The 22,633-nt window shown below is 31.2% G+C and overlaps 2 protein-coding genes across 18 annotated transcripts; one reads left to right on the top strand and one right to left on the bottom strand.

The window, feature by feature from the left end:
* Positions 1 to 2,131: 2,131 nt before the first annotated feature.
* On the bottom strand, positions 2,132 to 8,370 carry LOC112703455 (glycolate oxidase 1). Its single transcript, XM_025754906.3, has 12 exons — positions 7,820 to 8,370; positions 6,752 to 6,923; positions 6,462 to 6,586; positions 5,195 to 5,241; positions 4,883 to 4,960; positions 4,681 to 4,805; positions 4,520 to 4,586; positions 4,375 to 4,437; positions 4,202 to 4,271; positions 3,663 to 3,763; positions 3,461 to 3,565; positions 2,132 to 2,605 (listed from the first exon to the last, which is right to left on the bottom strand). Exons 2-12 carry the CDS (start codon positions 6,886 to 6,888, stop codon positions 2,408 to 2,410), a joined length of 1,116 nt encoding a protein of 371 aa, XP_025610691.1. The 5' UTR covers positions 6,889 to 6,923; positions 7,820 to 8,370; the 3' UTR covers positions 2,132 to 2,407.
* A 7,786-nt stretch (positions 8,371 to 16,156) lies between these two features.
* Positions 16,157 to 21,076, top strand: LOC112703454 (cold-regulated 413 plasma membrane protein 1-like). Of its 17 annotated transcripts, none has more exons than XM_072199985.1 (10): positions 16,157 to 16,292; positions 16,372 to 16,492; positions 16,662 to 16,742; positions 17,001 to 17,065; positions 18,400 to 18,504; positions 18,622 to 18,692; positions 19,001 to 19,090; positions 19,303 to 19,365; positions 19,919 to 19,968; positions 20,407 to 21,076. In XM_072199985.1, the coding sequence occupies exons 4-7, from the start codon at positions 17,022 to 17,024 to the stop codon at positions 19,030 to 19,032; spliced, it is 252 nt and encodes an 83-aa protein (XP_072056086.1). In that variant the 5' UTR covers positions 16,157 to 16,292; positions 16,372 to 16,492; positions 16,662 to 16,742; positions 17,001 to 17,021; the 3' UTR covers positions 19,033 to 19,090; positions 19,303 to 19,365; positions 19,919 to 19,968; positions 20,407 to 21,076. The 17 variants fall into 17 exon arrangements, with proteins under 17 accessions (XP_072056086.1, XP_072056084.1, XP_072056071.1 ...); XM_072199983.1 differs by having other exon boundaries at positions 19,919 to 20,151; XM_072199970.1 differs by adding an exon at positions 19,503 to 19,575 and having other exon boundaries at positions 19,919 to 21,076.
* Positions 21,077 to 22,633: the final 1,557 nt, after the last annotated feature.

The raw sequence follows: 22,633 nt of genomic DNA, 5'->3' as shown, positions 1-22,633 counted from the left end.
AGCTGGCTCATGCCTCAGTTGAAGAATATCATTCTAGCACAATCTGTTGAATCAGTTCCTGAATGGGCCACTTGCATACGGTATGCAGTTACTGGCAAAGGGAAATATGGAACAAGAGTTCCTCTGCTGAGGCAGAAAATTCTTGATGCTTTGATGACACCTTTACCTCCAACAGTAGCTACCACTGTAACAGCCAAGCGATATGCTTTTTTGGCAGCTGCGCTGATAGAAATATCCCCACAGAAAATGCCAGTTGCTGAAATCCAACATCTCAGGTAGGTCTTGGTTGATGCTTTCTTCCATACTTAAATATTACCAGCAATCCAACCCAATAATGTCAACTCTCAAGTTCACAATAAATGAACAAACAACATCCAAATTCCAAAATCAGAGTATACAAACAAGTACAACATCTAAGGTTCAATAAAATTCTTTGTTCACAAAATCAGAATTCAGTTCATCAGAGTTCAGTTCATCAGAATCAATGAAATCACAAAATCAGTTCATAACAGTTTCAGAGAGTAGAGACTCAGAGTTCAGTTAATCAGAGTTCAGTTCATCAGAATCAATGAAATCACAAAATCAGTTCATAACAGTTTCAGAGAGTAGAGACTCAGAGTTCAGTTAATCAGAGTTCAGTTCATCAGAATCAATGAAATCCCAAAATTATTTCATAACAGTTTCAGAGAGTAGAGACTCAGAGTTCAATTCATCAGAGCACAGTTCATCAGAATCAATGAAATCAAAAAATAAATTCATAACAGTTTCAGAGAGTAGAGACTCAGAGTTCAGTTCATCAGAGCACAGTTCATCAGAATCAATGAAATCAAAAAATAAATTCATAACAGTTTACTCAGAGTTCAGTTCATCAGAATCAATGAAATCAAAAAATAAATTCATAACAGTTTACTCAGAGTTCAGTTCATCAGAGCACAGTTCATCAGAATCAATGAAATCAAAAAAATAAATTCATAACAGTTTACTCAGAGTTCAGTTCATCAGAGCACAGTTCATCAGAATCAATGAAATCAGAGCACAGTTTCATCAGAATCGGATTGCATCACAAAATCATGTTCATAACTAAATTAAAAATTACCTGGAAATGAGGGAGCTGACGGCGGGAAGCTGGTGAGGGCGTGACCGTGCTGAAGGCTGGAGTTGAGGGCGTGAGTGCGACGGCGCCAGGGATCTGCGGGGGCGACGCTGGTGAGGGCGTGACCGTGCTGAAGGCTGGAGTTGAGGGCGTGAGTGCGACGGCGGTGGGTGCGTTGAGGGCCTCCTGGAGTCGTGGGTGACTGGGTGGTGTTCTATTCTTTGGGAGGCTGGAGTTGAGAACTGAGAAGGTGGAGGTGGAGGAACGAGGAAGTGGAGGCTGCGACGAAGGAGAAAACTCAGAAAAGGGAATTAGGGTTCCCTCAGCAGCACAAAACGGTGGCGTTTTGCTGCAGTATTAAAAAACTGGCCGGGTCCCGATTCGGTTCGACCGACCGATAACCGGCCGGTTCATCGGTTCAAGTCCGGTTTTTAAATACTGCGATTTTTCTCATTACCCGAACCGCTACAGCAACCGGTTCACGGTTCGATCAGTTCGACCGGCCGGTTCGAACCGGTTTTCAGAACATTGGTCTATACAAGCGGGAATAAAACAGTCCTATATACTGTACAAATAAATTTTATATACTATAAATAAATACTTTTTAATTTTAGTTTTTACATAAACTTTGGATAAATACCTATAAAAATACTTATTATGGTTTATACAAGCGGAAATAAAAGTCATATAAACTGTACAAATAATTAATATATTTAAAATATTTAAAAGCTAAAAAGAATAATTTTTAGTATCCACACATAAGTATCAATAAATTTTTATGATAAATCAATATTTAGTTCACGCGTAACTCGAGTATTCCCCTAGTTTATGATATAATTGACTATAAATCACCAATAGTTTTTATTTATTAAAGAAAAAAAAAACCCTAAGCTTATAATGTGCTGAATAATAAGGTTATCTTATATTCGTTATTCAATCCAAGACAATTAGCAAACTGGTCCCAAGGTATTGCTCTCTAATAGCTTTGTTCATGCATATATTATAGCATTAGTGATGCACTCTATTATGTCCCTTACATGAAGAACAACAAATTTCATTCAAGAGATTAAGGCTATGTATTTTGGTAGAAAAGAATATACAATGAGCAAATGCAGCAGTGTAGCCACACAAAAAGGGAAAAAAAAGTATCATATTGGTTACATTACATATTTAAAAAGCATGTAGTTTTTCCAAATAAAAACTTCAAATGAGTACTCTCAAAAATATGAGAAAGGCATGTTCTGAAAGACACATAAGAAGACATATGCTCTTAGTTGAAATGATGATAGAGGAGCAAGGGTTTAATTAATGTGTTCATAATCTTGGTGTGTAGCGCGGCTGAGTGCGAGGGGTGTCCCAGTCTGCGACGATGTGGTCGCGAGTGATTTCCTTCAGTGAGCGGCAACCACTCAAGGCCATGGTTAGTTCAAACTCCTCACGCAGCATTTGAAGCACTTTTCTCACTCCAGCTTCTCCTTCAGCAGCCAAGGAGAACACCACAGGGCGTCCAATCTAACATAACATCAAAGTTTGCATATCAAGTAACGTTAAATAATCATACTTGAACATAAGTCACTCTCTGTATATGTAGGAATTCAACTGCATTACTATGGATTTAACTGTTAACTCATTCTTTTATAAGATAGTGTTGATTTATTTGTTTTTATTTTGCTATTTTTTAATTATGGTCAGAATAATGAAATAATTTTATATATAATAAGTATGCAATTATTAATGTTACATGCATGTAATTACATATGTTAAGTTTAGTTTACATAATTTATCGATCCTTATTCTTGGTATCATTAAAAATTGATATTTTTATATATTTGATTTGACGAATTTTCCAACCCATGTTTCCAAATTCTATCTAATAAATATGTTGACTAGTTTAGTTGTAAGAAAAATAACCTACTACAAACTTAATTAAAGAAATTTAATTTTATTTCTAATAATGTTTAACGTTAGATTGGATTTGTATAGCTCTTACTCAAATAACATAGTCTCTCTATATTCACTTAAAAATTGCGAGTTTAAGTCTCCTCATCTTTGTTTAAAAAAAAAAAAGAATTTTTGTAGTTTAAACTTTAAAGTGAAAGATTATGTTTTTAATTGATTGGATTGCATTAATAAAATAGAATTGAAGTATAAAATTTACTTTTGAAAGAAATTAAATCAAGTGAACTCCAAAAATAATGTTGAAACCCTCATGAAATAGGGAATGATGGGTTAACTCGTCTTGGAACAACACTACTGAAAAACAGAGTAAGACCAATAGCATGTGCTATTCTAATGCAGTATACTGTTGACTTAAAAACAGAGTAAAAGCAAGTATTCAATCTTGGGAAGAGTTTAAGATATACTCACAAATATGCCAGAGGCACCAAGTGCCAATGCCTTGAAGACATCAGTGCCACGGCGCACACCACCATCCAAGAACACTGGAACACGCCCTTGAGCAGCTTTAACAACCTAAGCAGTTTTCACAACACAATTCACAATTCTATCCTTCCCATGCTTTTCTACAATATTTTTAACTTAGAAAATGTTCTCTAAATATTAAGTGTACCTCTTCCAAGGCAGAGATAGTGGCAGGGACATAGTCAAGTTGGCGTGCACCATGGTTGGACACTATTATTCCAGCTGCACCACTTTGTACTGCTATCCTTGCTGCCAAATTTAACATTAATTAAAGTATTAATCTTAAAATCTTCTTCATAGAGGGACAATTTGGATAGAATAAAACAATGAATTAGTTCTAAATATCTTTTGGAAATTGATAATGTCACTACAAATATGATTTTTTACAATGTATGTTTTCATGAAATTGTAGAAAAAAGAAGTAGCAATATCCATTCTTTATCTGTTGAGTCATCACTTTAGTCCATAATCTTTGTTTATTAGTCATTAGCCTCTAAACTGTTAAACTATAAGACAAATTAACTCCCTAAACTTGTAAAAGAAAATATTTTAGAATCTATTCAAAAGTCAAAACTATCAAAACAAAATGATTACTCAAAAAAAAAAAAGTTAGGAGAATTTGAGGCTTTCCTCGGATGAATAGATATGAATTAAGTATTTATTATTATTGAATTTGGTTTTCCTTACTGTCCTCAGCAGTCAGAACACCCTTAACCAGAATTGGTAGCTTGGTGATTGTCTGAAGCCACTTGACATCCTGCACAATTTACAAACATTACTTAGATATATGGGAGCCGCAATTTGTGCTGAACCAAGCTTCTCTAAAACAAAGACAGAAAAAATGAAAAGAAAAAATGTACCTTCCAGCTGAGAGTACGATCAATTTGTCCAGCAACATATGAAGCAAGTCCAGAATCATCAGCCTGGAATTAAAAGGACCAAGGTAAACAACTTATAACAATAAAAGAAAGTAAAATCAAACAATTTTATAAAAACTTCTCTTACTTTGTCCATCTTTCCAAGGTCAAGACCTTCAAAGTTCTTCAATGTCAAAAATGGTGGCAATGTGAATCTGTTAAGACACAAATTTATTGTCATAAGCATTTTTCCAATTTTACGTTTTCTTTTAAAAAATCCTGAAAACAAACGAAAGATTTTGTTGTTACCTGTTCTTGATATCGGCTTCTCTGCGACCGAGCCTTGGGGTGTCAACAGTGAGGGCAATAGCCTTGAATCCGGCCCTTTCGGCCCTTCTCACCAGCTGAGCAACCACATTCCTGTCCTTGTACACCTGAACAAAATGGTGAAAGGCAAATAAGATCATCACAAGCATTTGAATGGAACTGAAAGGAAGTTTTTGAAGCTTACATAGAGCTGGAAAAAGCGAATTCCTGGTCCGGTTGAAGCAACCTCTTCAACACTTGAAGTAGCCCAGGATGACAGAGTCTGAAACAATCACAATACTTATTATATTGTATAAATAGAGAACATAAATCCTTAAAATGTCAAAGCTCATTAGGCACAAATATGTCACAGCTCACAAGCATGTATAATATTTTGAGTGATCATGAATGTAATTTTGTGTATTTAGTGAAAAATTGGTGATTAACAACAACAATGCTTCTAGTTCAAGGTCTCTAATGATGTGGAATATAAACATAAAAAAAAGGAGATTTTTACCATGATAGTTCCAGCGGCTGATGCAGCTCTTGCTGTTGCATATTCTCCTGCAAATATGAAGGGAAAAAGTATCATCCAACTTATTCAAAACCTAAAGAAAAGCGATGTTTGCACTATTTTGTGTGCACGCATCTTTTATATATGTATATATTTTTAATCTTCTCTCGATCTTACTTCTTATTAATCAATTTCAATACCAAAACTAAAAGATGTACAAAAAAATGTACAGAAGTATTCTCTAGAACCAAAAGGTAGTGGATCAAGTAATGATCCAATATTTGTTTCTAAATCTAACAAGTATCAGACTCAAATAAATAATAAGTTTTAGCTAGTCATGCAAAATTGCAAATGATTCAAGCTTTTTCATGATTAGTTTTTCTACGGTGAGCAAACTACCAAAAGTTCTTTGCAAATAATTTATTTGTCGACAAAAATACTTTCAAAAAATAAAAACGACAAACATGTTTTTAAAAAAATTAAAAGGTAAGACAAGTATCTCAAGATAAAGTGAATATAAAAACAAATTTACATTCTATGGAATACTTTTGTCATGCTTTAAAGTTTTTTAAAAATATTTTTGCTTTTAAATCGGAGTTATGTTTGTAGTTAACTAAATCTTTAGGAGTATTTTTTTCTAGAATATATCATTTAATAATATGCATAACTAATTCTATTGTAAGGATTTCTCTTGGACTAACTAGAATTGTAACTCTGCCGAAATTCTAAATCAATCAATAAATTAGTAGAAATTAAGGGATTATTATCTTCTTTTAGTTTTGTCTTGCACTCATAATTGTATAATACCAACCTTATAAAAAGCTTTCAATTTCAGTGTTTATTTCCGTACATAAATGAAAGTGCCAGTAATCATACTCAGATACTCTATCAAGTACCATGAATGCATGAATGTGACATAATCTATATGCTCTCTCTTAATGCTGTCTCACTCTCGTGAAAATAGTATTCTCTCTTAATGTTTTATAAGACAATTAAATATATCACCATATTTGATTGTTTTACGAAGATCTAATTTTTCCTTCCAATTAAAATCATTTTCGAAAAACAGACAACAATAGCACAAACACAATTACTGTTTTCTTTTTTTTTTTTTTTTTCATCACAAGATTCTAAAAACTCAAATCAAACGCATAATTCCAGTTTTTTAACCAAAACCGATACTCATTACTTTGTCGACAGAGAGTATGTGTTAACTCGATGTAAAAGACAAAAATGTGTACAAATAACACAAGTCAAAAGACAATTATACCCTCAGGATGAGCCATTTTCTGCATGGCTGTTGGGGCAATCATGATTGGCATGGAAATTTTGAAGCCCAGAACGGTGGTTGACATGTCTATCTTGCTCACATCAATAAGAATACGTGGCCGGAACCTGCATGTTTTTGTCAATCATATATTATATTATTTTTCAGGACATTTAAGTTTTCATTCCTTAGAAATAAAATATATATATATCAAGGGACCACACAATAAAATCAACATAATTTTTTTCAAACAAATAAAAAAATAAAGAGAAAAAATTAAGAAAAGTTGTTACAAAATTCTTGAAAATGCATTTCTGTTTTCTTGGAGAGTCCACTGGTCTTCTGCACCAGATGCATAGTAATCAAACACCATCTTTGGCAATTTCTGCTTTGCAATTGCCTCATACTCACTGACATTGGTTATCTCCATTTTTCAGACTTTTCTTGAATCTTCCTTCAGTAATCCTACAAGATTATCAGATGCCAATGTTTGCATTAAAAGAATACACTAAATTACCAATCCGTATAAAATATATATTAAATATAAAATATATATTAAAAATAAATTAAACAATACATGTATTTATATATAAACATACATAACTAATTCGATAGCTAATTTTTTGTGCGTATAATATTTTTGATATTTTTTAGTGTCAACATTTATAAACAGTGATTTGTTTTTAAAAGAAAAGTGGTTCAAATGGAAAGTAAAACTCTAAAACAAAATAGCAGCAGTAAAATTGTAAACCCGGTTGAACCCAGGACTATAGTCTATACTATTAAACCATACATATCCGGTTTAATATTCAGTCTGATTTTTATTGTTTACAACGTTTTGCAGAAGAAATTAAATCAAATGTTACATATATACATGTCTTCTTCGTTTAAAGGATGAAAAGAACACTGCAAAATCAAAACTTCATGCTATAGCCTTGCTCTAATAAATTAACATCCCTTTCCTCTCTAATCATTACATGGCTGAATTTTTCTTCTTAAAAATCGCGAAAACAAACTGAGCCAATAAGTTTTCTTCACCAGCAAACTCCCACATCAATTTAAAATTGAAGCATACATACATCATATATAATAAAAAGAAATAAAGGACAAAAGCGACACTTAAAAAAGCCATGCATACACAGAAACATTACTCTTCAATGATCTTTACCTATAATAATAAAGTATATATATGATTATATGTTGTTAGAAAATTAAAGAAGCATGGTTAAATTCAAAGGCCAACGTGATGGTACTATATATATATATATATATATATATATATATAGCTAGGCAAGTAGTAATAATAAATAATAAAAAGAATAAACTATATAATTATTGGAGTGTGGGAACAAAAATCAGACCTTGGTTTTGGGAAACTATGCAGCAGTGTGCATGGAGATAGAAAAGGAACCAGTGAAGATAGAGGAAGATAATAAAACTGAACAACACACTATAAAGTGTTGAAATAATAGCTATAGTAGATAGATACGATATGTAGCATGGTGACAAAGCGTGGTGTGGGCCACAAACTTGTTATCAATAATAATATCGTGATATATTTTGTGTATAATATGAAATATAAGGGATCGAGTTAGAATTTTTATTTCTATTTTTTTTCAAGTGGATGAGCTTTTGGAGGTGAGGATTATTTTGGAGCCCAAGAATCTAATCAAGAAAGTGAGGTGCCTATCAGCCACAAACAATTTGTGTGTTTCACAGCCCCCCTTCTACATTATCATCACTCTCTTAATATGACAAAGGATATCCATAAACAAAATTAATATGAAGGAAAAATAATTTATTAATTTGAGAGTTTCAGCGAGCAGTGCATCTATCTCTTGAAAATTGTTATTTTGCCTTTTGTATGATGCATAGTGATACAAGTGGATTGGCCAAAACTATACTATACACAATAATCCGGTTCTTTGCTTATAATAATAATTATTATATACTGGTCGTAAAAGGTTATTGAGCACTAGTAATTTTAATAATAGATGTAAATTAATTCAATATTTATCGAGGTTTAATTAATTTGATCAAACTAACCCACTTTTTAATAAATGTCGAATAAATTTTGATATGTCAGAGTTAGAATGATGAGCCCTCAAATCTTTTAAGATAATATATATATATATATATATATATATATATATATATATATATATATATATATATATATATATATTATAGAAATGTGACTCTTATGATAATATTTTAGGAAGGTGAACAAGTTCTTATAATAATTAAATCTAACTAAATTGATCTCATAATTTATTAGTCAAACAAAAACAAATAAACAATTCAGAAAGATGTGTTTTTCCTTTTTTTTGTTCTTTTACTTTGGCTCTTTCTTTTCTTTTTGCTTTTTCTTATATTCAATTTGCAATTTTTTCTCTACTTTTTGTTGTTCTTTTTTTAAAAGAAAAAAATAAAATAAAAGAAGAAGGAGAAAGAAATTGAAAAAAGTATATAAATTATGCGTTTTTGTTTACAAATTCTGTATTTTTCTTTAATTTTTTTGTTTATCATCGATAAAAAATAAAACAAAAAGATACGGAATTTATATATTTTTAACCACAAAATTCTGTATTTTTTTAAGAAATTTATGTATTTTTTTCAAATATTTTTTATAAAAAATTTGTGCCTAGAATTAAAAATAAAAAAACATAAAAATTTATGAAATTATATACAAAAATTTGTAAAGATGAACACAAGATAAATATATAAACAAAATAAAAGGAAGCGCAAAAATTTTTAACTATAAATATAGAAATTTTTGCTACACAAACACATAAATTTCTATATTTTTTAAACTCTAAAACATTTATTGACGAGGGCTATATACCGATTTAAAAAATTTTAAATCGTAAAGTAAAAGTTTGTTATAGATATTATTCTAAATTGAAATTTAACATTTTCAAAGTTTAGTTAAATGATGTCACAAAGATTCAAAATAATAATTAAGAGTTTAATATCGGATCGTTCTTCATTATTAAAATTATAGTGTAGTACATGATCATTGGTTATGAAAAGTTCGGAAGTTTAATTGTAATTGACGGAAATTTAAATAGCAAGTTAAAAGCACAGTTAAAAATCAAATGACAACGAGATTAAACTAAAAGTAATCGAGACAATTAACTAGAGGAGAAAAAAAATTCAAGTTCTAAAAGATTTTGATAAGGATTGAGAATTTAAGATCACTATCTTTGTCACTAACCACAATATAATAATTACAAAGAGCAAATCCAATCCGTCAACCTCTACAAATTGGGAAAGTTTAATTAATTCTAATTTACAAGTCCTGACCAACATGCTCATTGAAATTAGTAAATATTAGCTTTAGTAAAAACAAGATTAATTAACACTTCTAAATTATCAATTAACTTAGATATTATTAATAATTCAAGTCTACCTAAATTTCTAACCCAAGACAATGATAATGAAAATATATTTTATAATTAAGTGGGACATTTCATCAAACAATGAAAATATACAAACAAAAAGCACCATAAATTACAATAATAATAAAATCTACAATTATTCAATTCAGAAAAACAACAATAATATTTTAAATAAACAAGAATAAAATATAAAACATCAAATTTATTAAAAGTAAATAAAAATTTAATAAGAGTTCATAAACTAAAATGACATAATAAAAAAACTCACAAGAGAATTATCACAAAAGTAAAGTTGTACAACAAAAAAATATAAAACAAAGTAAACCAAAACAAAATTAGAAATTAAAACTAAAGAGAAATTAATAAAAAATTTTAGAAATTCTAGAAAGAAGTTAGACACTCTCTCTCTCCCTCCCTCTCTCTCTCTACCTTAAGATATTGTAAAAATGAGTGTATGTTTTATTATGTTTTGATTCCCTTACTTTCATGCTTCCTTCAAATACATCATAAATGGACTAAATTGGGCTGAAATGATCCTCAAATTGTGAGTCATCATGTGCCTTTTTAACTGAGGCACGAGATGAATATGATGCGCATGCATCTCATGCGTTTACATGCATGATGTATATACTCTCTGCAGCTTTGCCAATTTATTTTTTGATGAAATCTCAATTATTGCATGCTTTTCTTTCATTTTTTAAGCCATTACTGGCTCTTAAATCTTAAACAATTTAAACAAATATATCAAAATATTACATGAATTAAAAGTGAAATTAATTTGACAATTCTAAAAAAGTTTAAAAAACATATTTTAGTCAATTAAACACAATACAAAAAAATTTTACAAATATGCATTTACAAAAAATATTATAAATTAAGTTGATAAATTTCACTTATTTCAATTTAAAAATCATTATAAAATATAGATTTATCATCTATCATCAAACTCATAATTCACCTTATTGATCAAACCCAACAAAACTTCCAATCAAACATTGACAAACCTACAAATTAAATCCTAAAATATTTTTTAACAAAATTCTGAATAATCAAATTCCAACTGAGCCCTAAATTAAAACTCAATAAACTCAAAAAATAAAAAATTCTAACATACCCAAAAAAATTTATATCTTTACAAAACCTACCAACAAACTCATAATTCACATTATTAATGAAAGTCAACTAAAATCTTTATCAAAAGCCGTGATTCACATTACTGATGAAACCTAACTAAACAACAAATCAAATTCTAGTAAATTCAAAAATCAAACACTAACAAATTCGCAAATCATTCGCTAAGAAACCTTAATCAAATTCATAATTTGCACAATGATACATAATAACAATATTACTTGATTTTCTATTGGCAATAAATTAACTGATGATAATTTTACAAAAAAAATTTTATAGTAAAATTGAATGGGAGAAAATAAATTATGGGATGAACTGAAATGGTATATGAAAAATTTATAATGGTTTAATTGAAAGGATAAAAAAAAGGTGAAAAAAAGAGATAAAAAATGGCAAACAAGCACAACAATGTTGCGTTGAATTTGAAAATTTAAAATTGAACATTGATAGAAATTTAAGAAAGCAGGGATGGGTTGGATGTCTCCTATTATTAAGCAAGTATATATATATATATATATATATATATATATATATATATATATATATATATATATATATATTTTAAAATAATTAAAATATGTAATCTCAAAAAATTAATAAATAATTAATTAATAAATTAATTATTATTTAAAAAAATTAAAAAATAAAACTTGATAAGTTAGAAGAGTAAAAATATTTAAAATATGAATTTCGACACTAATTTTAAAGAATTTGGTCCAAATCTGAGCCAACGGATCGAATCGGTTAGACCCAACGTCCAATATATAAGGCCATAATACAGCCTCCTTCTTCTCCAACAAAAGGAATCACGCTGAATGAAACGGGGACTCAACAGCACCAAATCCTTGGTCCAAAAAAATTCAATTTCACGTAACTTTCAATCCGAAGTTTCGATTGACGAGCTGTTAGTGGCCATGCGTTCGTCTTGGAATTTTCTACAAAATCCATTGAACACTTTGGTAAGAAAATCGTATTTTTTCACACAGCCTTTCCTTTTTTAGTTTCAAAAATCTTAGATTTTAGTATTGAGAAATTGAATGATTTTGATGGTTTAGGTAAACTCTAGCTGTAATTCATTGCCCAATTGTCTGTGGATAACGGTAAGAAACTCAAAACCTTGTGAATTCTTTAATTATATGAAGTTAAGTATTAAATTTGTGAATATGTATGCAATGATGTGAAATTAGGTGGTATATATATGAATGGGAACCAAATTGATGATGTTGGAGGCTTGAGTTTGAGTATTGAGAGCTGAAAAATTCATTTGGTGGAGGATTGTGGCTTGTAAATTGAGGCATTTTGAGGTGCTTTGGCTTAGGGAGGAATCAGACAAAGTATAATTTTGGTTTCTCGTAGTTAATATTTAATGTCACGTGAAAATTTAGGCTAATTGACTTAGGATAAGTTGAACAATGAGAATGGTTGATGTTTAGTGATCATTGATGAAATTGTTGATTGAATTTGTATGTTGTCATGTTGTGATATGCGAATGATGTATGATGATTGAATGAGTTGTGTATGTTGGAGTATGTTTTGATGAATATAAAATGTTGTTAATTTGTTGATGTTGACGAGGCTTGGTGATAGTTATGAGTGGTGGATTGTGAAATGAATTGAGTAAATAGGTGTGGGGTGATTGAGTAAGGTTGGAGAGATAATTGGGATTGATTATGGTTATAGTTGAATTGATTTTGATTGAGAATTTTGGAAAACTAGAGTTTTATTTGGAAACTTTTTTTTAAAAAGTTGATTTTTGACCAATTTTGGTGGGCCATAACTTAGCTTTCAGACTCTCAAATTTTGTAAAACTTGTTTTGAATTAAAATTAGGTCCGTGAAGTTTATAATGTTCAAAGAACAGATAAAAAATAATTTTTAACAAAAATGTTATACACGTTTGAAGTTTGGTGTGTAAAACTCATTTCTACAACTTAGCAGTTTTTTCTAAAGATTTTGATGTATGCGTACGCGGAAGATCTCATGCATACGCGAGGATTGGGCTCTGCCCAACACTCTCGCGTACGTAGAAGGTGCATGCATATGCGAATATGCAAATTTTAACATTCATACGTATGCATGACACCCTTATTTTGCAAAAATTATATTTTTTAGTTTTTAACCTTTCCTTTAGCATTTCCATTCTTTGTAACACTTGTCTAAGACCCCAAATTAGTGTTTAGACTTTGGGATGAGTGAGGGTGTATTGGGTGAAATAAAAGGGATATTTTTCTGTTATAAATTTAGAGCCGGTGTAATAGAGGGTAGAGGAGTTTGGAATGAGAAATGAGAACGAATTATTTTGAGTGAGAATAATGAAGATGGTTATGATAATGAGGGTTAACAATGATTGATTTCGAACATGATTTTGAATCAAGCGAAACATATTTGATGATGAGATAGAACTTGATTTGAAAATGTGCATGGGGATCGTGGTTATTTACCGCCCACAGGTTTGTTGTTTTCCAATTGAAAATGTCTGTGAGATCATGATAGTGTACCACTCATAGATGGTGGGGATTGTGGTTATTTACTGCCCACATGTGTGTATTTTCCAATTGAAAATCTTGCAAGGATCGTGGTGGTATACCGCTCGCAATGGTGAGGATCGTGGTGGCGTACCGCCTACCAGTTTTCAAGAGGACGATATTAGGGTTAGCTACCGGATGTGTCAGGTTCTGACAAAGTAACCGACACATGAGCTCATGGCCAATATGATAGGCATACATCATATACATTTGTATGTTTTGTTTAAGGGTGCATTGTCTTGGTTTGCGTAACTGCTTAACTATGCTCATCTGCTACTTGCTCTACTTGCTGTACCTGTACTTCTACCTGTGTTTTCTTTACTTGTCTTGTATGTCTTTGCAACTGAGAGATCCCTCATACTGGCAGAGTGAAGCTGAGGGTAGTTCCACCGGAGTTTCGGAGGATTGGAGGAGGTAGATGGGGAAGTATTGAGTAAAGATAGATTTAGAACTTAAATACCTTAGATAATTTATCTAATTTCTATTTTTGTATATTCTTTTAAGTTTAATTCTGAGTGTCAGGATTCTAGAAATGCCTATGTCTTTTTCGGAACATTATATATTACCTATGTTGGTCTATGATCCCTTTTTATTGATTCCTAATTTGAGTGTTCTTTTTTTTTCACGTACTTTCTTCTTCTTGTAGAATTTTTTACTTGGCAGGATAATTCCTTCCTTCTTATGTTATCATTATTACTTCAAATGGTTCACAAATCCGGGTTAGCTACCAAATATGTTGGGTTCTGATAAGTAATCGACACATAAGCTCATGACCAGTAGGACAGGTATACATCATATGCATTTTTATGTTTTGTTTAAGTGTGCATTATCTTGGTTTGCCTAAATGCTTAACTATGCTTATCTGCTACTTGCTCTATTTGCTGTACCTGTACTTCTACATGTGTTTTCTTTACTTGTCTTGTATGTCTTTGCAATTGAGAGATCCCTCATGCTAGCGAAGGTGATGATGAGGGTAGTTCCACTAGGGTTTCGGAGGATTGGAGGAGGTAGATGGGGAAGTATTGAGTAAAGATAGATTTAGAACTTGGATATCTTAGATAATTTACCTAATTTTTGTTTTCATATATTCCTTTAAGTTTAATTCTGAGTGTCGGAGTTCTAGGAATGCCTATGCCTTTTTCAGGACCTTATATATTACTTATGTTGGCACCATTACCATGTTGAGAACCCCCAGTTCTCATTCCATACATATATTGTTGTTTTCAGATGCAGATTGAGAGGCACCTCGCTGAGCGTCTGGATTTCCTGTGGAAGCGAAGTTTGGAGTTTTGGGATGCTATATTTTTGTCTTTGTGCTATGTATATATGTATATAGAATCTCCTCTGTATGTATTTATGTTTATCTCTCTTAGAGGTTGACTTGGAAAAATAGGTTGTCAGTTTTCTGTTTTGGGATATTTTAGGTTATATATTTGTATGTATGTATGTATGTATGTATGTATGTATGTATATTCTGGGATATTTTGGGATATTTTGGGTTATATATGTATGTATATATGTATGTATGTATGTATATTCTGGCCGGTCTTAGCTTCGCAGGTCGAGTCTGGAGCTTGATATTTGTATCTGTTGGAATTTTGTTCTATATATGTATAGTTTATCCTTCCTTGCAATCTTGTATATCCGTTTTACGCTTATCTGTACGAATGTGATGCAACTTCTATTATGCTTTTGTTTAGTTTCTTTTTCAAGGTTCTTAGTTACAATTTCTTTCAACTACATTTATATATACATATCTTTTCTTTTAGAGGACGTAACGCCTCGCCACCTCTAATTTACATCCTAGGCATAAAGTTCTGTGTGGGAAGGTGTTACAAAATAAATAGTTAATTAATAATGGTGTCAATAATATTTGTCATACGACTAATGATTTAGTTACTAAAAATATTTAGTCACCGAATATTTCTAAATGCCTTAATACATAATTATGTGATGCACACGGTGTATAACATTGATGGGAATTTGGCTAGAGATAATAATTCAAAGTTACAGTATTTAATTTAACATTTATCATTTTATGTATATAATGTCTATAATTACATACTTATAATTTTTGTATCTAATATTATCTAATTATTCAAACAATAATTAAGAAATATAAGATAAGATAATTTTATGCTATTTTAAATTATTTTTTTTATTATTTTTGAATATTTTGGTTTTTCAATTTTGTGAGTGTCACATTTTTCTATTGGATTTTTTAATTAAAGACCCCTTTAATTTCTTACCGAATTATGTGAAAACCTCCAATTTCACCCATCACAAAATTCCTATGAGGATAAGAACCTGTCCCGTGAATAAATGTAAATGAGAATGGAAGTAAAGGTACTTATTTATTGGAGACCGTTAAATCCCGCGATAGTAAATTTACTAAAATGTCCTTACCTACTAAGGTGTATTATGTTATTTTATATATTAGAATTTGTTTTTATTTTATTTTTTTAGTGTGTATGTTGGATGTTTAATTGTGTATGCACTACAAGAAAAAAGATTTTTAGCGACAAACTTTTTGTGGTAATAGTGTTATTGCCACAATTTCTCTTTTTTAAAACTATTATTTAATGACAATTATATATTTACCATTAATATTATAAATTATAATGGCCATTTCAGCTATTGCCACTAAAAGAAAGCTAAAATTTAAAAAATAACAAAAAACAAAAGGATCCTAAACCGTGAAACTCAAAAACATCATTCTCTTTGCCTCGCCACTCTCCTCACACAAAACCACTCTCAGTGCCTTATTCTCAATTAGAAGTGAGAACCGCACACCAATCTTCTCCTTCTTATTCTCGATTTCGGTCTCGCTCTCGCTCTCACATTTTCATCATTACAGGTTCTTCTTCGCTCAAATCTCTTTCCAAGTTTTCATCTCAATCTTAATCGCGCTCTAAGTCCTTTTTCTCGGACAAGCTTCTGCTGATTTCGATTGAACTCAATCACGCTCTAGTAATCAGGTATGAGTTAATTCTCTCTCAATTCTGATTTTTGTGCTCCCAATTTGTGTTCTATTGTATTCTTTTCCCATATCTCTTATCAACTTTTAGTTTTATCTGAGTTAATTTTTCTCCCACGTTGGATTTCACTTTTTTTAGTTATGATTCCTATCGCATGCACTTATTACAGGTTGAACTCGTAATTCATTGATTTAGAATCAAAATTTCGAGGGTTTTCTTCGCTCAATGATGTTATCGGTTTCAGATTAAGGTAATTTGATTTTTTTGGGCGATATCATTTTCCCTTCGATATTTCAAACTTCTTTGAAATTCATCACAGTCATGGTATCCACCATTAGTGTTGAGCACATCGAGTTCATAAAGGCCCAACACATCTTGTAATGTGCATCACTGTAATTATGCCACACATTGCCATGTTCTAATTATGTTAATGAATCAATAAACTTTAAAGTTTTCACTCATTTTATGTATTAATCCAACTCAAACTTCTGTTTCTCTATTTGTTCAGTACCTTCAAATATGAAAGCCGATGCTGTTCAATTTAATTCAAAAGGAAATGGCCAAGAAAATGTGGTAATAGTTCTTCACTTAGTATTGCCATCTACTTACGCATTTATTGTTTCTCTATTTTTTGTTTCTTTTATTCATATATTGTATTTTAAATTTGCTTAATTGATTCTGCCTTCTATTAACTTTTTCCTAGCTCAAATTCACCTAGTGCTCCTCCAGTTTGCCTGTTAACTTCCTATGTTCCTTAGTTTGAAAAGTAGTAGTTATTATTCTAGTTTAGTGCTAAATTACTTGCAAAGTCTTTTATTTTTTAAGATTTTTGTTGAGTTCCTCTCAGATGAGTTATTCTATTATAGCACCTGCACTTGCATATAAAATATAGTTTTGTTCAAAACAATCAATCTTTATAATTTTCTATATATAATATTAGCTTTTGAGATAGAATAAATAACTGCTTTTGGTCTCTCCTTTTATTTTCCAACTTCATCTTTATATTTAATTTCCAAAACATAAATTTCAACCACATTAAATCAGTTTAAAATATAATTTATCATGTAAATATAACAAATAAACAACAAAGAGATGTGTGGTACAATTAAGTAATACATTTTTGTAGCCTTGAAAATTTGGAGAATAAGGAGTTGCATGCATACCATGACATTCCATTTTCTTTTATATGTAATAAATGTTAAGAGGTACAAGCATGAAATATAAAGGAGCATGAGGTTTGAAGTAAACAGATTTGAATTGCATCACAAACAAAGAAAGAAGGTAAATAAGTACCTCTACATATCAAACAATCTTTTCTTCTTTTTGTTTTCAAATAAATAATGAACGAAGCCTCTTTTGTTGCATAATCATTAGATTTGAAGATAGCATATGTTTTCCCTTCTTTAAATATTCATTTGAAGGTAAATGTTTTTTCAAAAATAATCTTCTGTCTTCTCTTTTGACATTTGTATTTTCATATAGTATTAGCAGGCTTATATGTTCTTCCTTGGAAAGTAAGCACCAGATTTTGGAAAATCTTGATTCTGTTTTGATCAGACGCTGAGCATTATCAACTGTAGATTGAAACTTTTTTTGGAAGCCAGTTTCAACAGCAACAACTTTAAATCCTTTCTGTTTCCTCAATAATCATCATCATGCTTTGTACTTCATATTTTCTTGGGGCTTGATAAATATTCTTTCAACAATAATTCAAACATTATTTGAATGCCATCAAAGAGTTTTGTTTTTGTCACCTTCTTTAAATAATAATAAGCAACTTATATTGAGTATTGATTCTGATTGTTCTATTATATGAAAGCTGACAGTTATTGGTTAAAATAGTAATCACTTTTATATAAATTTGTTTAAGTAAAATTTAACTTCTTACTTCTGTTTGTTTTTTACAGTTACTTGTTGTTTTTGGAGCGTACAAATTGGAAGACGAATATTCTTACAGCACTACTCATTCCATATTTTTTTAGCCTGCCCTCAATTATTTTTAGTGTATTTAGGTTAATATCCTGCTACAGTTCTTTCTTATTTCTTATTTTTTGTTTTTGTATTATTATTATAATATTATTATCATTTTTCTCTAATATTAAATTTCTTTTTATTTTTGGCTAATGCAGGGGAGAAATCGGAAAATGGATTGCCATTATTGCTGTTGTTCTAAGGCTTTTCCTTCCAAAACACTTTCCTGGTATATTTTTAACTTTATATCTGTAGCCTCTTATTATTGATGTATACACCAAATTTAATCCTAGTAAATCCATGATTTTTATTGTTGCATTAGTATCTTTTTAGTATGTGTTTGATTCTGATTTTATAAATTTTTTGTTTGGTAGTACCTCTGAAAATGATTCTGAATAGAAAATAAAAAGTTTTGCTTCTGTTTTTGGCCTCTTGAATTGGTTTTGAATCCTATATCAAAGTGTATTTTTTAATTCTGGATGGTGGATTTTAGCAATGAATATTTTTGGTTTGTTAACTTTTTCATGCTATACTCAGGCGCTAATTCCACAGCATCCATCACACGCTGATTCCAACAACTTATGCTAAAATTGAGCTGTCGCAATTCATATTTATGTCAGCCTTAAGGTTAGTAATAATTAACTACTCTATTTTTACCTACTCTAACAAGGAGCAAGCAGTGCGAGTGGGCCATATCCTATTTTTCTTTGCACCAATACTTCCCATTTTGACTCAAAGTGTGCTTCCCACTCTTCCTGTGTGGTGTAATGTGGGAAATACTACTTCACTCCAAGTTTGACATTTGTGCAAAATTTTAGTATCCTTTTGTTTTGTGTTAGGATGTGTTCTAAGCTCTCTGAGCCTATTGATAATGGCATTACTGAAGATAAAAATGCCACCAGGTAAAATATATCCTCCTCTGGCATTACCAAAGATGCTTTCATGTTCCACCTGCATCAAATATTACATTTCATTACATTTGGATTGGTCATAATAAAAGGAAAGAATATAATTAATTGGTACCGTGCTTGGTTGACAGGTTAGATGAGTATGGGGCCATTGCTTGTGTCTTTGAGGATATTGCCAAAAACCTCTTGAGAAAAGTCATGAATGTGAGTCCTTGGGATTATTAGAAGGTTGAGCCAAGGGTGTAGAACTTCCCATAATCCCTTTGATCTTAACTGTTTTTCAGAAACATGCACTCTATCTAGGAGTTGCACGTAAGAAACTTCTGATTGGAAGAGACTAGTAATGAAGAATCAATTCCAAATTTCAAACAATATTTTCACCTTGACTATCCTAATTTTATGTATTTGTCTTTTTTAAGATGAATCCTTCAATTCATTCACGTAGATTATTATAATATCTTAGCAGTCTTGACTCTAATATGCACAGAGATTACAAAATAAATGAAGTTTTTTTTATTTGATTTGATATTTCTTTATTTTGTTATAGGGGCTAGCAAGTTGTTTAAGAAGAATGGGATGATAGCGCTGTAAGTAGCTGTGAGTTGCGGTTCGAACAAATTGTCACTTCATTTTGATAAATATTAAGTAAATTCAAGAGAAGAAAATTGTAGCATCAAATAAGCATGAGCAAAGACCAATTTCAAAGCTAGGAGAATCGTGTCATTGTTGTCAAGGCAAAAAATAGTGCCAAGTTATCAATTATTTGAAGAGCAACCAAAGGTTTATGGTTTTGAATTATTTAGTATATTTATTATTCATGATTTTTCTTCCTCATTTACTATTAAATTTTTAGATCAATTGTTAAAATCGAAAGCTAGGCTACCGATGAGCGGATAATTTATACGCTTTTTGGCATTATTTTTATATAGGTTTTAGTATGATTTAGTTAGTTTTTAGTATATTTTTATTAGCTTTTAAGCAAAATTTATATTTCTGGACTTTACTATGAGTTTGTGTATTTTTCTGTGATTTCAGGTATTTTCTGGCTGAAATTGAGGGACCTGAGCAAAAATCTGATTCAGAGGCTGAAAAAGGACTGCTGATGCTGTTGGATTCTGACCTCCCTGCACTCGAAATGGATTTTTTGGAGCTACAGAAGTCCAAATGATGCGCTCTCAACTGCTTTGGAAAGTAGACATCCAGGGCTTTCCAGAAATATATAATAGTTCATACTTTGTCCGAGTTTAGATGATACAAACTAGCGTTCAACGCCAGCTTTCTGCCCTATTCTGGCGTTAAATGCCAGAAACAAGTTGCAAGCTAGAGTCAAACGCCAGAAACAAGTTACAAACTGGCGTTTAATTCCAAAGAAGGCCTCTACATGTGAAAGCTTCAATGCTCAGCCCAAGAACACACCAAGTGGGTCCGGAAGTGGATTTCTGCATCATTTACTTGTCTCTGTAACCCTAGTAACTAGTTTAGTATAAATAGAACTTTTTACTATTGTATTAGACATCTTGGTATCTATCTTTTGGAACATCTTTGGACCATTGTTCACGTTTTGGGAGGCTGGCCATTCGGCCATGCCTACCCTATTTTCACTTATGTATTTTCAACGGTGGAGTTTCTACACACCATAGATTAAGATGTGGAGCTCTGCTGTTCCTCGAGTATTAATGCGAAGTACTATTATTCTTCTATTCAATTCATGCTTATTCTTATTCTAAGATATTAATTCGCACACAAGAACATGATGAATGTGATGATTATGTGACACTCATCACCATTCTCACTTATGAACGCGTGATTGACAACCACTTCTGTTCTACATGAAAACAAGTTTGAATGTATATCTCTTGGGTTTCTAGTCAATGATTCACATTGACTCCCCTCTGACAATGGGCATCTGAATCCGAGATTAGAGTCTTCATGGTATATGCTAGAATCCATTGGCAGCATTCCTGAGATCCGGAAAGTCTAAACCTTATCTGTGGTATTCCGAGTAGGATCTGGGATGAGATGACTGTGACAAGTTTCAAACTCGCGACTGTAGGGCGTGGTGACAGACGCAAAAGGATAGTAAATCCTATTCCTACATGATCGAGAACCAACTGCTGATTAGCCATACGATATCTGTGCATGGTATTTTTCATCCGAGACGAGCAATCCGACAGTTGATTAGCCGTACAGAAACCGTAGAGGACAATTTTCACTGAGAGGACGGGAAGTAGCCATTGACAACGGTGACACCCAACATATAGCTTGCCAGAGAAAGGAGTATGAAGGATTGGATGAAGGCAATAGGAAAGCAGAGATTCAGAAAGAACAATGCATCTCCATACACTTATCTGAGATTTCCACCAATGAATTACATAAGTATCTCTATCTTTATTTTATATTTATTTATATTTTTAATTATCAAAACTCTATAACCATTTGAATCCACCTGACTGAGATTTACAAGATGACCATACCTTGCTTCAAACCGACAATCTCCGTGGGATCGACCCTTACTCACGTAAGGTTTATTACTTGGACGACCCAGTGCACTTGCTGGTTAGTTGTGCGAAGTTGTGAAAAAGAGTTGAGATTACAATTGTGTGTTCCAAGTTGTTGGCGCCATTGAGATCACAATTTCATGCACCAGCTACTTTTAAAGTTACAACTTTAGATCATTGCTAACATACACTCGTATTGCTATATTGATGTAACATAGTTATAGGCTAGTAGCATTTTTTGTTGTTTAGATTTGTATAATTTATTACTTTTCAAGTGAAATTTGTATATCAATATTTTAAATTTAATAAAATATTTTATTTTGTAGTAATTAATTTCAATATATTTATATTATGCACAATAATAATAATTATTAGCAAAAATAATTTTGAAATTCTAGAAAAAAGATAGTTCATTACTTCTAAGAAAATGAATATAATATAACCTAAAAATTATTAAGGTTTTAGAGGCAATAGTAATGGCAATTAAAAGTAAATAATATTACAATATTTTTAGTGGCCATATAAATTGCCAGTAAAATGGGTTTTGGCGGCAATAGTAATAGCCACTAAAAGTGAATAACATTGCAATCTTAGAATTACTTTTGATGGCCATATACATTGCCAAGAAAATGGCCGCTAAAAGTTATATATTTTTTGCGGCCATTAAAAAGGTCTTTACTGGCAAATGTTATAATTGCCGCTAAAACCTTTTAGCGACAAAGCATAAGATGGCTAATGTTTAATTGCCGGTAAATATATTAGCG

Source organism: Arachis hypogaea, chromosome 7, assembly GCF_003086295.3.
Source record: "Arachis hypogaea cultivar Tifrunner chromosome 7, arahy.Tifrunner.gnm2.J5K5, whole genome shotgun sequence".
NCBI lineage: Eukaryota > Viridiplantae > Streptophyta > Magnoliopsida > Fabales > Fabaceae > Arachis > Arachis hypogaea.
The sequence above is the reverse complement of the archived record's forward strand: the minus strand, read 5'-3'. Positions and strand labels throughout refer to the sequence as shown.

Bases quoted from the DNA above. Each gene is read 5' to 3' on its own strand.
- LOC112703454 (XM_072199987.1), top strand. From the start codon at position 17,022: ATGCTGTTCAATTTAATTCAAAAGGAAATGGCCAAGAAAATGTG. The intron at 17,066-18,399 runs GTAATAGTTCTT...TGTTTTTTACAG, and splicing joins GAAATGGCCAAGAAAATGTG to TTACTTGTTGTTTTTGGAGC. The intron at 18,693-19,000 runs GTATATTTTTAA...TGCTATACTCAG, and splicing joins CCTTCCAAAACACTTTCCTG to GCGCTAATTCCACAGCATCC.
- LOC112703455 (XM_025754906.3), bottom strand. From the start codon at position 6,888: ATGGAGATAACCAATGTCAGTGAGTATGAGGCAATTGCAAAGCAGAAA. The intron at 4,272-4,374 runs GTACATTTTTTC...TAAATTGTGCAG, and splicing joins ATCGTACTCTCAGCTGGAAG to GATGTCAAGTGGCTTCAGAC. The intron at 2,606-3,460 runs GTGAGTATATCT...ATGTTATGTTAG, and splicing joins TTGGTGCCTCTGGCATATTT to ATTGGACGCCCTGTGGTGTT.